The 14,050-nt window shown below is 33.3% G+C and overlaps 1 protein-coding gene across 1 annotated transcript; it reads right to left on the bottom strand.

Moving 5' to 3' along the window:
- Positions 1 to 4,362: 4,362 nt before the first annotated feature.
- Positions 4,363 to 5,634, bottom strand: LOC107178520 (transcription factor CYCLOIDEA-like). The gene is made up of 2 exons (XM_052433913.1): positions 4,742 to 5,634; positions 4,363 to 4,632 (listed from the first exon to the last, which is right to left on the bottom strand). Coding segments are annotated over exons 1-2 (894 nt in total). The 3' UTR covers positions 4,363 to 4,631.
- Positions 5,635 to 14,050: the final 8,416 nt, after the last annotated feature.

The raw sequence follows: 14,050 nt of genomic DNA, 5'->3' as shown, positions 1-14,050 counted from the left end.
TGAGTGGCCAGACTTGGTTGCAATCATATCAAAATTGTCAAATGCTTAGTAAACATTTGATAGCATTATTGGTTATTTTTCATAGCTATTTATTGAAAAATAAGTTCTAAAATAATAAAATGGTAATGTTTACTTGACAACTATTGGTGTTTATTAAGCCAATAATATTAGAGATTCCAATATATGAATCTCAACTTAAGTCATAATGCTATGTATCGCTTATTTATTGGATAATAAACATAGAACTATCATTTTATCATCCCATAGATTAATAGTGTCCCATGAGTTGGGACTCAAATAAGAATTTTAATGCTAAAATATCTAGCATTATTCTTGCTAAACACTCATCAACTTTCCTTGATAGCTAAAGCTTCCACAATGAAATACCATATAGTAATTTAAGCTTTAGCAACATGTATCACATTGTCCACCAATGTCTTCCATGATGCTCATACAAGCTTTCTATAGGCTATAAATATAAATTTCATGTGTTTATAATATATTTTTTATGTATATATCGTTTGATTCGGGTATTATGAGTTTTAAAAATCTTATGTATATTAATCAAAATGTATTTACATTATTTATTATTGTATCAATAACTAATTATTGTTTTTAATAGATTGGTCAAGTAGTTTTCAAACAATTTTATTTATTTGAGTTCCTAAGTTCAAATTTTAGAAGAGGTGAATGTAACAAATTAAAGATAGTGATTTGAGCGTAACCTACCCTTGATATTTGAGAATAATCCAAATGATTTGGACTTTTGCAGCGGAAACAATAGGACAAACAATCCATTCCCCTCACATTAACCTTTAAGGGAAAATTATTTAAGCATGGGTATGGTGGGGTGTGAAAAGCCCACCCAAATAATATTAATAATAATTTACATATTCTTCCTTTTTTTTTATAAACAAAATATAAGAGTGTGCAAAAGTTTAAATAGACTCTTTGTCTCATATCTCTTCACAATTCAAATACGAGTGCTGAGCCAAATCTCCCCGACCAAGGCCAGGTGGACAAATAATAATGATAATAATTATTATTATTATATATTCTTCTTGAATGCTAATAAGATTTGTGTATAGTTTAAATTTAATTAATTAATTATTTTTATTCAAAAATGACTAATTTTACAACGTATCTAATTGATCCTAACTGATGCAGTTGAAAGAAGTTTTATAAACCTCGCAAGCCTCATACCCCAGTAGTAGCTAAGGAGAAGGGTGTCCATGGGCAGGGCATCAATCCAGTTTCACATCATCATTGCTAAATTAAGAATGGAAAACGACCCTCATCACTAGCTATGCATTTCGATTTTTCCAGCCAAGAGACTCCACCTAGTCTTTCCATAATCACAACTAGTCTCTTTTTTCTTTTTCTTTTTTTTTGCATATAGTCCTTTTGATTGAAGGAATTACTCTTTCCCCGTAATGGAAAGAGGCATGACTCTCCCACTTTTATGATGGCAAAATGTGTGCTCGTGATAGGTTTAGCAAAGGCGAGCCTGACCTTAACATATCTTCTGTCAGGTCGGGTTTTTTTCAGGCCGGTCCAAACATTTTATATTTTATATCCTATATTTTTTCTAAATTTCTTATTATGTTCTATAAAATTATAGAAAATATAATTTTTTGTTAGATTTAGGCTTTAAAAGTTGGGTTTAAATGATTTAAAAATTTAAATATATGTCTTGTGGGTTAAATATATGTTAAAAGTTGTATTTTAATTAAAATAATCCATATTTTTAAAAACTTTTAAGCATTTTTCGAGATTTCCAGCCAAGCTCATGAGGCTTTTTAGGTGAATTTTGAACCAACTTGAGTATTTAGTATACATGTACAGAGCCTACTAAGCCCTGCTTGAAACACTCAGGCTCGAGTCGAGTCAAGTTTTCGCCATCCCTGCCTACCTTGGGGCTTGAGTGTTGCTCATCCCTTTTTATTATTTTTTCCATTTCATTGGATTACATTATAATATGATTTACCAATGTTTACAATTAAATATTTACTAGGTAAATCAACTAAATGATAATCCAATCCTATCTTTAAATATTTAGAAGAAGATAAACACTCATAACATTAAACTAATTAAGGGCCAATTTGGGACTGCCATGACTAATGAAATAAGCAGCTTTTGCCATGCAGATAACATAAGCTGCTGACTAAAAAAGTAGCTTGACGTTTGGTAAACTATATTGTTGCGGTTGCTTCGATTCTAAAATGTAGTGTATATGTGTTTGGTAAATTTTATTATGAAAATGTTATTTATTATATAATGACCAAAATAGTCATAAGTTTAAATTTTGTTTTATTTATAAATTAGGGTTATGAAAAAGGTACGAAATAATTGTCGTTTTTTTTAAATAGAAAGATTATATTAAGAATTTTAAATAAGCGTGGTGGCCTATTTAATAAGCTGCTTATAAAAAGCAACCTCTTCCCTTCTTTTATAAGTTAATGTCAAAATAGAGAAAATTATAAAATAAATGACTTTTAAAAAATTTATCAAACACAATTTCTGTCAAAACTTATAAAATAAATTGTTTAGAGTGTTTGAAACCCCAATCCCAATAGGACCTTTGCCATAAAATAGTCCTTAACTTGCTCCTTCGTTACACCTACATATACACACACAAATGTATATACATGAATACCTATATTTATAGTTCATAGATATGGAAAAATCTTTTAACCCAGGATGAGTTAAAAACAATGCGAACAACCTTTTACAATAGTGTAAACTATTTAATAATATTGTGAAAATCTATTTGTACCATTGTCAACTAATCCCATATTTTAATAAAATCTATGATCACAGGGCTAAAAATGACTCCATATATAAATATATGCTTATACACAAAAATGCATATATAATTGCTCTTAGGTTCGATAGATTTACAATGTTATAAATTGTATTTTTTATTGTTTCACAATATTATCAAACAGTTTATAACATTGTAAAAGTTTATTCACAATGTTGTCAATTATGAGCATTTTTCGTGTGTGTGCACACGTGCACGCGGGGGTGGGTGCGTGCAGGCATACATGCTTATCTATGCACATACAGACCTGCATTATTTTAGTAATTATTGGATTCTAACAATAGGAAAATGCAAAAGCTATATCTCACGGATTCAGTGTTACTATACTGTTGACCGAAATTGATTTGTTAACTTTTTTCAGCAAGATATTATTCTAAACTCGAATTGAAAATAGTTAATTTTACTGTCTATGATGGCAAAGATAGCAATAAATACGGTAAAATTAACTGTCTTAATATTTCCCAATCAATCGACAACTCACCTACAACATCCTATCTTTGGAAGGAGAATTTGCAAACTTATGCTAATTGTCTCTTTTGTATCACTATAAATTCAAGTCATGACAATTCTCACGGTTTTCTTCAAGAGCTCTCTGGTTTAGAGATACTAATGTATTGTCAAGCTCCTTGAAAACGCTTTCAGTTGATCTATCTAATGCTCATAAAGTAATTCAAATTATTGCTTAAAACAAATTGTATTGTTACAGGAAACACAAATTATTGATAATGGGCAAGCCAAGTTGCAAAGTTCAAGCTATAACTCAACCATTAAACATATACAAATTCCAGGCAGATGGAAGCTTTAAGGTAAATAAACAGTTGTACTTCTTTAGTTCATAGAGTATTGAATGAATCTGAGTACTCTAGTTCTTGGAAACATAGTGTGCAAGAGCATGGATAATATATAAACATATGTTCATAAACATTTATACACATATATGATTAGCTCTGAAATGAGTTCAATTCATTGTGAAGACTATCCTAACATTATCTGAAGTTGAGTTGTTATGTGTTAAAACACACTGAATGCTTGAACAATCATGAGTTTCATGCTTCAATTCTTTCTTCATCAATTTTTAGACTGTTCGCTCTTCTGAGATTAGAATCTATGTGTTCTCACAAAATTGAATGGTCAATTATGTACCACAAGACTTTATTCTTAATCTTGTTTGGAGGTGATATACATGCAGCCCATTAGGCTTAAGGAAAATTCTTGATTTTGCTACTGAATTTTCCTATACTGCTGGATCAGTATGCATGCGTATGTTGACGACAAAAACATATGAATTCAGTTCATATTGACAAGAAATGCATTAGTTAGTTGTATTACCTCTAATATATTGTAGAAGTAATTACACATTATTTCACAACCGTATGCTTTATACTAAGAAGGTTATGGCATTAATAAAATATCTTTTTGTGAGAATCATATCAAAATTTTCAGTAACAATTAAATTCCTAACTTATATATGATCTTCAGGTGTACCTGACTCAATTAGTGCTAGCTGTGACTAGCTTAATATGGTTGTCATATAAGATGTCTATAAGATCATCATATGGTTGCTTACATTAGAACAAACACGCATAAGGTCATAACAGAGAAACTTGTCCATTATATTTCCACATCTGAAGTTCAGTGACACGAAAATTGAAATAAAACCGTTCAAAAATATGCTCTGATTTCCTACAGAAACAACAAGATATATAACTGCAGCTTACGTTTTTTCAATGCTCATGCATCTGTTAGTGTTGACACAGACTGTTGCATGCCTTTCCGCTGGTTAATTTTGCCATTAATCATTTGAACTTCTGCAAATTGACACAACACAAGTTAACATCTGAAGTGCGAATATTGATGATCAAGAAATTTGAGATTATATGGAATATAATATACTGACTAATATAGCACTTTAATTACCAGTTGAGAGATTCATGTTTGGTAATTGCTCGACAGACTGTGTACTGATGAGGCATTGCACTAACGATGTCCCAGTTTTGAGGTAAATTGAAGTTATAGTTGCTTGTATTGCAACTAATTGTATCCTTTGAAATTTCAAGATTTTGCTGATCATGAGCAAAATTTGAAGATGGGTTCTGATTTCTATCTGTCGGAGCTTGATTGTCTTGCGTTTGACAGGCTAGTGTGGAAGAGCAAGGTTCTTGGACTTGATCATGAGAAACAACATAAGAACTTGATTCTTGGCAAGCTTTGATTTGGGTCGAGATTTGAGGAGTTGTGTCAGCAAATTTTTTTAACATTTTTTCTCGAGTCCTTTGCCTTGCTCTTGCTCTTGCCTGATCTCTTGACTTTTTTGCAAGCTTCTCCATTAATTGCTTACTAGTACCATTGCAGGGCCTCTTCAGCTCTATCAGTTCCTTAATAGCCTTTCTTGACTTGTTGAACAGCCATTCAAGGGTTTGGCTTGCTTTATCAAACCCTAGCATGTCCTGTAGATCAAAGAACTCGCGGGCGATTTCAATAGACAGTCTCACTCTCCGATCTCTAAAACCCTGAGCTGTACAAATTTTGCTGTGCCGATCTCTCTTCACTGGTACCGGCTTCTCGTTTCGTATAAAACTTGAAGGATGATCATAATGTTCTCTATTCACCACTGCACTGGCATTGCCAGTAAATGCCATGTTTGTCAAAGTCTGATGATTGGCTGCCGGTAAGATCCAACCTGTGAGTGGATCAAGCAAAACGTTGTTGTTTTCATAGCCAGCGAATAGAGGAGGACAATGAAGGTAATTATTAGAAGAGAAGATGTTTGCATTTGGGTTGAAGCTAGTGCCAGGGTTTGAAGAAAACATTTATGCAATTTGAGTGAATACACAAACAAACCCTAGCTATACTGCTATAGCCTCTCAATAATGAAAATTTTAGGCAAGAAAAACTATTGGACCAATGAAAGTGCTTTTACCCATTGGATCCGCAGCTAGCTATTTCATTGATTGAAGTAAAGATTTAGGGCTGCATCTTGTGTGGCCAAAGAAAGAATTGGAGACGAGAAAGAATTGTGATTGATTATGAAAGCTAGCCCTAAAATGGTCTGTGCACACTGGCGATAGAAAGCTGCGTATTTCTTTAATTATACATTCATTGACATTTAGAGCAAAATTGAGATTCAGAGCTGCCAAAAGAAAGAAAGTGGGTGATGCGTATATTTATTAAAAAGAACAATGATGTTAAAATTGTTTTGTTCCAGTAAATGTGCGAGCAGCACAAGCAACGGTAGGGACTCTTGAGCAATCTTTTCAAACTTTTGAACCCCATAAATTGAGAAACTGATGATCAGTGAGAGAGAGAGATGAAGTGACTAGTGGTTTGGCTATAGCTTAGCTGTAGCTAGCTACCTCTCCACTCTCCGGTAATTTTATAACTGTGTTAATAAATTAATAGATTTTTCACTGCTCATAAATGAGTACCTGTGCTGTGACCGGTCTACTAATGTAACTATCACCAATAAATTAACCTTCAGGTTTCGCCGAGGGCCGTGAGCTTTTTGCATTGAAATATTCACGTACATAGCATCGTTTATCCCATTTTCCAATACAAAAACTCTACATAAAAGGACGAAGGAATTGTGATTAGGGTTTGCTGTTACCATGTCTATGCCATGGTTGCATGGGCATGATGGTTGCATGGGCATGATGGTTGCATGAGCATGATGGCAAACAGGTAAAGGCATTCCATCAACTTCGAAGTCAAGAACGCAACTCTTTTTGCTCCGAGGATTAGCAGTATTTGCCTCTTGTAAGTTGTATAATCCGGGGAATTCTTACAACATTTAGCTCTCAATTATTACTGTAATTTACATCATTTCAATTAATGTAATGGCTTCCTCAATCTTAAAGAAGATAATCGATTTATATTTAACTGATCGTACTGATCTTTAGCGGAGGTTACAATTAAATATTTTTAGGAAAATTTCTCTTTTGGGTTTAAGCTTTAGGTTTTAGATGCATTGCCCTATCTGTTTAATTCCATAAACCCTAATTAAAGAGTAACTTTGGGTCAATTTGTCTTTTGGATTGTTCTTTATATTAGTTTCTCTTTTGAGTTGTTCTTTATATTAGTTTTATGTATAATAGAAATTCATCCCTAACCCCTCTTCATTCATGTTAATAAAATAATCTTGACAAGTCCTCTTGTGTCTCCCACAAGATTTTGACTAGTTAAACTTATTAGTACATGTAGTTTTACATACACACAAACGACAGTTACATGCACTTAAGAGAAAAGAAATGTGAGAGACCTAATCTCTATCTGTGTATACATACACACAAATGAAAACTGAAGATGGATTGTAGAAGCATTTGAAAGATTAGTCCCGTTAAACGTTAGGGTGCATGTATATACATACATTGCTTGTATTTGCACTGCCTCTGCTCAGTAAAATATAAACTCTATACATAACAGATCTCACCAATCACATTCTTTCACTCAATCTCGGAACATCCCATGTTAACACTAGATTTTAGAGAAATATTTCATATTTAACACTAGATTTTAGTGAAATATTCCATGTAAACACGGCCATGTCTTCCGCTTATGTACTCGCTATAGGTCACATCATATTCATAATCATATCTGTGAGACTGTGACCCTCCTTTCTCTTTCTCTCAAATTAAAACAATGAGCAAAGGACATGAGAATAATTGGGGGGTGTGGTAGCTCTTGTGTTGTTTTCAAATGAAAATATGTGTTTGTACGTGCCACACTTCATAAACAGGGTAAGTAATATGAGTGGGCGATAGGTGAGCACATCACCCCATAATTCGTGTTAGTTTGGAAACCTTTACTTATTTTCCATGCGTAGGTATGCAAAGCTGTTGCTGATAAGTGTGGTGCCCTTTTGCTCTGTGATATGGCTCATATCAGTGGCCTTGTTGCTGCTCAGGTATCTCATCTTCTCAGATCTGCATTTGCTATTTTAACTCACTGGCAAGTTGGATAATTATAAATTGGTTTTCTTTTTTCTGATTGTATTGACGTTTGGATCTTGCTTTTAACTTATGCTTTCATCTTGTAAACAGTATGCGAGCTAGCTTAGTTAGTAATATTTAAGTTGAATTAAGAGATCTGGGATCAAATCTCGAACATGGCACACATGAGTAGAGAGTAGTTTTAATTTACTATACATGCTATGGTTAAATAATTTTTTTTTTTGAAACAAAGAAAATTCTATGCAGGTTTTGTAATGGATCTAGGAGATGTGAAATCTGTAATGTATTGGATGATTGAAACTCATTTGTTTTGGTGGGATCATGAGGTGGATTTTGTTTTGTTTTAATTAAATATGAATGAGATCTAATACTATTTTAAGTAGAGTTTGGTTGGATTTAGCTGTTGGTGAAATTTCAGATCTATTGATAGGATGGTATAAGAAATTATTTGTCCTCTAATATTGAGTAAGAATATTATGCTGACACCAAACCCCGTAAGTTTGGCTGTGATTATAAAATATTTCCTACAATTTCAATCTTAGCTTGAAAGTTAGTTTATTGTCATGTGTGCAAGTCCAGCTACAATCCTGTGATAAGTTCAATGTTGAATTAATTGGGTCTTTGGGTTCTTGCAGCCAGTGGTGTTGTAGTATTTTTCGTATGCTTGTGCTCAATGCAAACAGTAAGTTGAATCTTTCAAATTGAGGTGATTGCAAAGCTGATTCTCATTTAGGTGTTTAATTCTCTTTAGAAGCCAAAGCAGAAACAATTATTTGTTCTAGAATTTGATGGCAAAGATAGAACGGTTAGTTTTAGAGAATTTGGGGCATTAGGAGATTTTTTTTTTTTTTTTTTTTTTGCGGCCCTCTTCTTATTATGTAATTTCAATATTTAAAGAAATATAAAAGAATTTAAAATTAATTTCTTTTTTAATTCTTGAATTTTGACAACAATAAAAAAAATTCATAAAAATGTTCAAAAATAAAACCCAAAAAATTAGTCAATAAGTTTTTTTTTTCTTTTTACTTCCATTAGAATTATTACAAAAACAAACAAACAAATAAATTTAAACATACTATTTTCAAATAGAATATTTAGAATGGTAGCACATACAAAGTTGAGATGATGAATTGATAATCAAATAATTTATATGTTATTTGTATTTCAAAAAACTAGTATTTTTTTTTTTAATGAATCAAGGAATGTAATAATTTTCTTTGTAAAGAAGGGAGTAAGAAATTTTTTCCATCTACTAATTTTTTAAATTAAAATATTTTTAATAGAAATTAAAGAGAATATTAAAAGTCAAAGATTCTAATGTTACATAATTAATTTTTTTTGGGAAATTAAAAAGACAATATCATTTTTTTTTAAAGAAGACAATATCATTAATCATTTCCTTTTAACACTAAGGTTACCGACTACAAAATTTTTACAAAAAAAAATTCTTAATTATAGAATAATTCTTAATTAGAAAGATGTTTAATAGGCTTTCCTACAATAAATAGTTTAAAATATATATCTATTAATTAGAAAATTATTAAGAAAATACTCAAAAATAGGCTTTCTTAAAATATTGGGATTCAGGCCTACCCTTGAAGATAGACATCCATATTGTAATTATTGAGTCTTGCTTATTATTTTATTGTGAGCAAATGCACACTTATTATGACATTGTAAGTTGTAACTTTTTGTTTTTGGCATAGTGAACTGTCAACTATAAATTGTCATATGATAATATCGCTACCGAATCTTTTATGGATTAAGAACCTCTCCTAATTTGAGTACCATTAAGGTTTCAACGATTTTATGCCATATGTAATGTAATAATAGTTTATGAATATGAGTTAATTTCTTTATATTGTAAATTTATTAATCGCCAATCAACAGATAAATTTTTACTTAAAAGAAGTTCAGATCAAGAGAGAATCTTAATCCATCTTTTTTCTTATTTTTATAATGCAAATTAGCATTGGTGCCAATCAAAAGAGTTAGAGATCTAGAATAAATTCTTGGACTCTAATGATCAGATATTAACATTTTTAATGTTTATCAATTTGTGCCTGTATGACTTTTCTGATCAACCAAATCAAAATAGTAGATCCTTCTAAATTTGAATCGGACTAATCATTTATAGATGCAAATAGTAGATTAATTTAATTTGAAGTTAAATTGAAAACCACCAAGTGCTTCCAACAACAAAATGTTTCAGCATCTTGAATCTTGCTTGTGGCCAACATATTGTTGTATCTTAGCTTGTGACCAATGGGATCTTAACCAAAAGTTTGATCAATCTATGTGAAGTAAAAACTCATTTAATCCCTATATTTTAAGCTTAATGCCCATTTTAGTCCCTTTATTTTTAAAAATACCTCAAAACATCAATGCCGTTAAATTATTGAGACTCATGTTGTTTATTTTTATTATTTTTTGCTTACTTTTACAATATTTCCCTCTTACAAAAATATTTCTTTTTTTTGGCACATTAATAAAAAAAATTATCAATTTAATCCCAAAAATAAAATAAAAAATGAGTATATATTAATTTTTTGGAAGATCACATATGTCCAAAAAAATTAAATTACTAACTCTTTGTTTGTATTAATAAAAAATTAATATATTAATTCCTCAGCAGAGTTTTCATGAAAAAAATAATATACAATCTTTTGTTTCTATTTTATTTTTTAGAATTAAATTGATAATTTATTTTTTTATTAATATCCAAGAAAATACTATTATTGTAAAAACAAATCAAAAGGAACGAAAGTAACGACATGGGTATCAAGAATTTAATAGGGAGATGTTTTGAGGTATTTTAAAAATACAGAGATTAAACAGGTACTAATCTTAAAATATAGAAATTAGACGAGTCTTTACTCATGTACGTGAGAGGCCATCAATTATTGTCACCGAAAATGATTAAGACAAACAAAAATGTTAAGTCATTTCATTATCATTTCACTTGTGTCTGTTTGATGGTATGCTTTGATGTTAAATTCTTAAAAGGAACAAGCTATATATAGAAATTAATTTATATGCATTAATTAATTTAGAAGTAACTATTATATGAATATTATTGTATATTGGCAAGTTGATTATTTTGTTATATGTTTTCACATATCAGCTGAGAACATATATAATCTTGTGGGGAACATCAATTTTGGACTTAGTTATTCAGTATGAGATATGCCTACAGACTTTTATATCGTATCCGAGTTAAATTCATGACATGAGTGAGGCTCCAACTATATTTTTGCGCGAAAATGAACGCACATGCAAAAGGATCCTTTCAACAATGATAGATGATATTAAAGAAATTATCCTACAGCAATTAAGAAAAAAATCTTGAGCCAAAAAACTTTCAATTGGTATATGAGTTAGGTCGCAATAATAACTATCAGCTTGGTTAAAAAGGGCAACAAACACCGAAAATGAGAATGCGTTCTTTGACTGGGTTCTCGTGAAATAATATATAGAAAAATTATATTAAGATAAGAAAAGTAAAAAATGGGTGGCCCATTTCTAACCCGTAACGTTTGTTCATATATCGGCCCTTGCCCAATAATGCAATAAAATCTATCAAAATAGATCCAATAATCTTAACACGTGTGGCGGTCATATAATTTCTGTATGGGCTGGTGACCCTACAGTAAAAGCGCACACTACTAGGCCCAATGCTCCTCACTCAACCAAGACAAGAACAAGCATCAGCATGTACGTTATCATGATTCATGAGGAAGACTGTTACGGCTACGGGCAATTATTTGGGAAACCTATTAAATAAAATAAATTGTGTCAACTTATCAAAATAATTTTGGGAAGCCAACAGCTGATGACAGGTTGATCCAAATGAAGATTTATTAAGAAAGTGGTCCGGCTAATTAACGAATGGGACAAATGACTACCATGAAGTCACTTTCTAACCACAATGTTGATCACCCAGCTTCTAACATAAGCTTGGTCATTAGCTTCTACCATGAATGTGTTAATAATACGCACCGTGATTTGTATAAAATTTTAACATGTGAAACCCCTGGGTTTAGAGCTACGTATGAACACGAGGAAAAAAAATAATGCGCTTGGCTTGTGAATGTGAATTGATGATCGATCATACGGCAGCGGGCGATGGCGATGGAAATCGGGTAGGGGAGGGTAAACCGCCCCAGAGTGGGTCCCACTTATGCACGTGGTAGGAAATGATGGAGCTGCAGTTTGACCAATCCGGCAGGGCTGAGTCTTTTTACTCGCCATGACTTTTCACCATCCGATTGGTTACATCACATAAAAGATTGGGTCTTTCTTGGCCGGTACTTTTTGCCTGCAAAATTACCCGCGTGTGACCCTAACGCTAGAGCCTACCGGATATCAAAGCTTTTTTCTTTTGGCTTTTTGCTTTTGCCATAGATTTTGAAGGCTACGAGCCTACGACTGCCGTGCACCAGCTCCATTGATAGACCGAGTGGAATTAAATATATGGAGGAAAATAATAACCACAGGATTTAAAGTATTATACAGTTAACGGTTGATGTTGATTGAGGGAACAACAAGGACGTGGTGGCCGAGTTGATGTTGGTGTGAGAATGGGAGAACTAGGACGTGGCGGCCCGTAAATGCGTCTGTGATGTTTATGTGAAATCAGAAAAGAAAAAAAGAAATGAAGTGAATTCAAAAAAAGAAAAAAAAGAGGCAACCCGTGCTCTCATGATGGCCCATGCAAAAATTAAAAAACAAAAATCTTAACAAGAATATGCATGCAATTGATTGACACTTTGACACTGAATTTTTGTGTATAATATTTTATAGAGCAGTGATATTTTCACTACAGAAATTCTGTAAATTCATCTCACTTCTAAAAATTAAGTATAGGGTGGTGATATTTTCACCATAAAAGTTCTGTAAATCCAACTCACTTCTAAAAATTAAATATAAAAGATTCACATTATATAATGATTTATATAATAATTTATATCTTTAGATTAGGTGGAGTATTCGGTGAGTGATTCCGCAACAGCAATGGTATCGTCAAGTGTTTGAACACCCCGCTATTAAGCTCCGTCTTGGCTCGATCCTTGAGTCCATCTTGGAAGTAGAAAAGAGAGTCCTTATCGGACATGTTGCTTATCTCGAGCATAAAAGTAGTGAACTCGTTGATGTTGCGCCAAACAGTACCCGTTTGTTTGAGGAGATGTAGGCAAGCTCATGCTTCATTTTCCGCATTGCTTGGGGAAAATTGCTTTCGGAGTTCTTGCTTAAAGTTGGCCCAAGTGTCGATGGTGCAAATGTCTTTTCCCATCTCGACATACTTCCGACGCCACCATAGTGGTGTGGTGCCTCGAAAATAGGTGTGTGTTATGCCCACCTTTAATGTCTCGTCTCGCATGCCCATGGCATCGAAGTATTAGTCTAGCGCGAAGAGAAAGTTGTCCACGACAGTGGCATTGTGTGTGTCATCATAAGTGTCGGGCTTTGGCACGTCGATGCATCGCGCATCACTCGTACTTGTGGATGTTGGGCTAGCGGAGAGTGTGCGCTTGTGTCATACCCAATCTGAGTAGACTTCCTCCACTTCCGAACGGACAGCTCGTAATTCCTCTTGGACGAAACTGCAGAGTTTCAGCAACTTTTCGTGAAAGATTCGAAACTCCCCTCGGAGGGTGTTGGCTTGGTCTTGGATGAGAGCCTTGGTTGCAACAGTGAAGTTGGCATACTCTCCCTCGAGACCATCCACAATTTCCTCCAATCTTTCAAGGGTTTCTTCAAGTGTAGCCATGCAAAGCTCCGAGGCATCAACGGATGGGGCCTTGGACTTACCGCAGGACTTTCCTTGAGTGCGTCCATCTTCCCGACCGCGGGATGGCTCTGGTGGAACATCCACACCAACAACGCCCTCTTGTGCTGGGTTTGGAGGGTTGGCCATTGCTCACGGACTAGCCTGTATGGGTGAAAACCTTTGGTCTGATACCACTTGTCACAAGATGAGTGTTTTATGCAACGAACCCGTGCGGCACTTAGACTACTCTTGCCAAAAGTTGCTAAGTAAGCATTTGAGCTTGTCGACTAGCTAAGCCTAGAAGTCTTCGAAAGAGCTAGAGAGAAGAGAGCAATGGAGCCGAAGAAGGGAAATTATATTACTTACAAGAGAGATTATAAGAGAGCTTACAAGAGTATTTGAGTCGCTTGCTCAAAGTTTGATTGTTCAGATGCCAAATGTCATGCCCTATTTATAGGGAGATTGCCAAGCTCTAGAGTTCTAGAGAATTATACTAACTTATCTAGATAT

Source organism: Citrus sinensis, chromosome 9 (assembly GCF_022201045.2).
Source record: "Citrus sinensis cultivar Valencia sweet orange chromosome 9, DVS_A1.0, whole genome shotgun sequence".
NCBI classification, from domain to species: Eukaryota; Viridiplantae; Streptophyta; class Magnoliopsida; order Sapindales; family Rutaceae; genus Citrus; species Citrus sinensis.
This window is presented reverse-complemented; position numbering and strand designations above follow the sequence as displayed.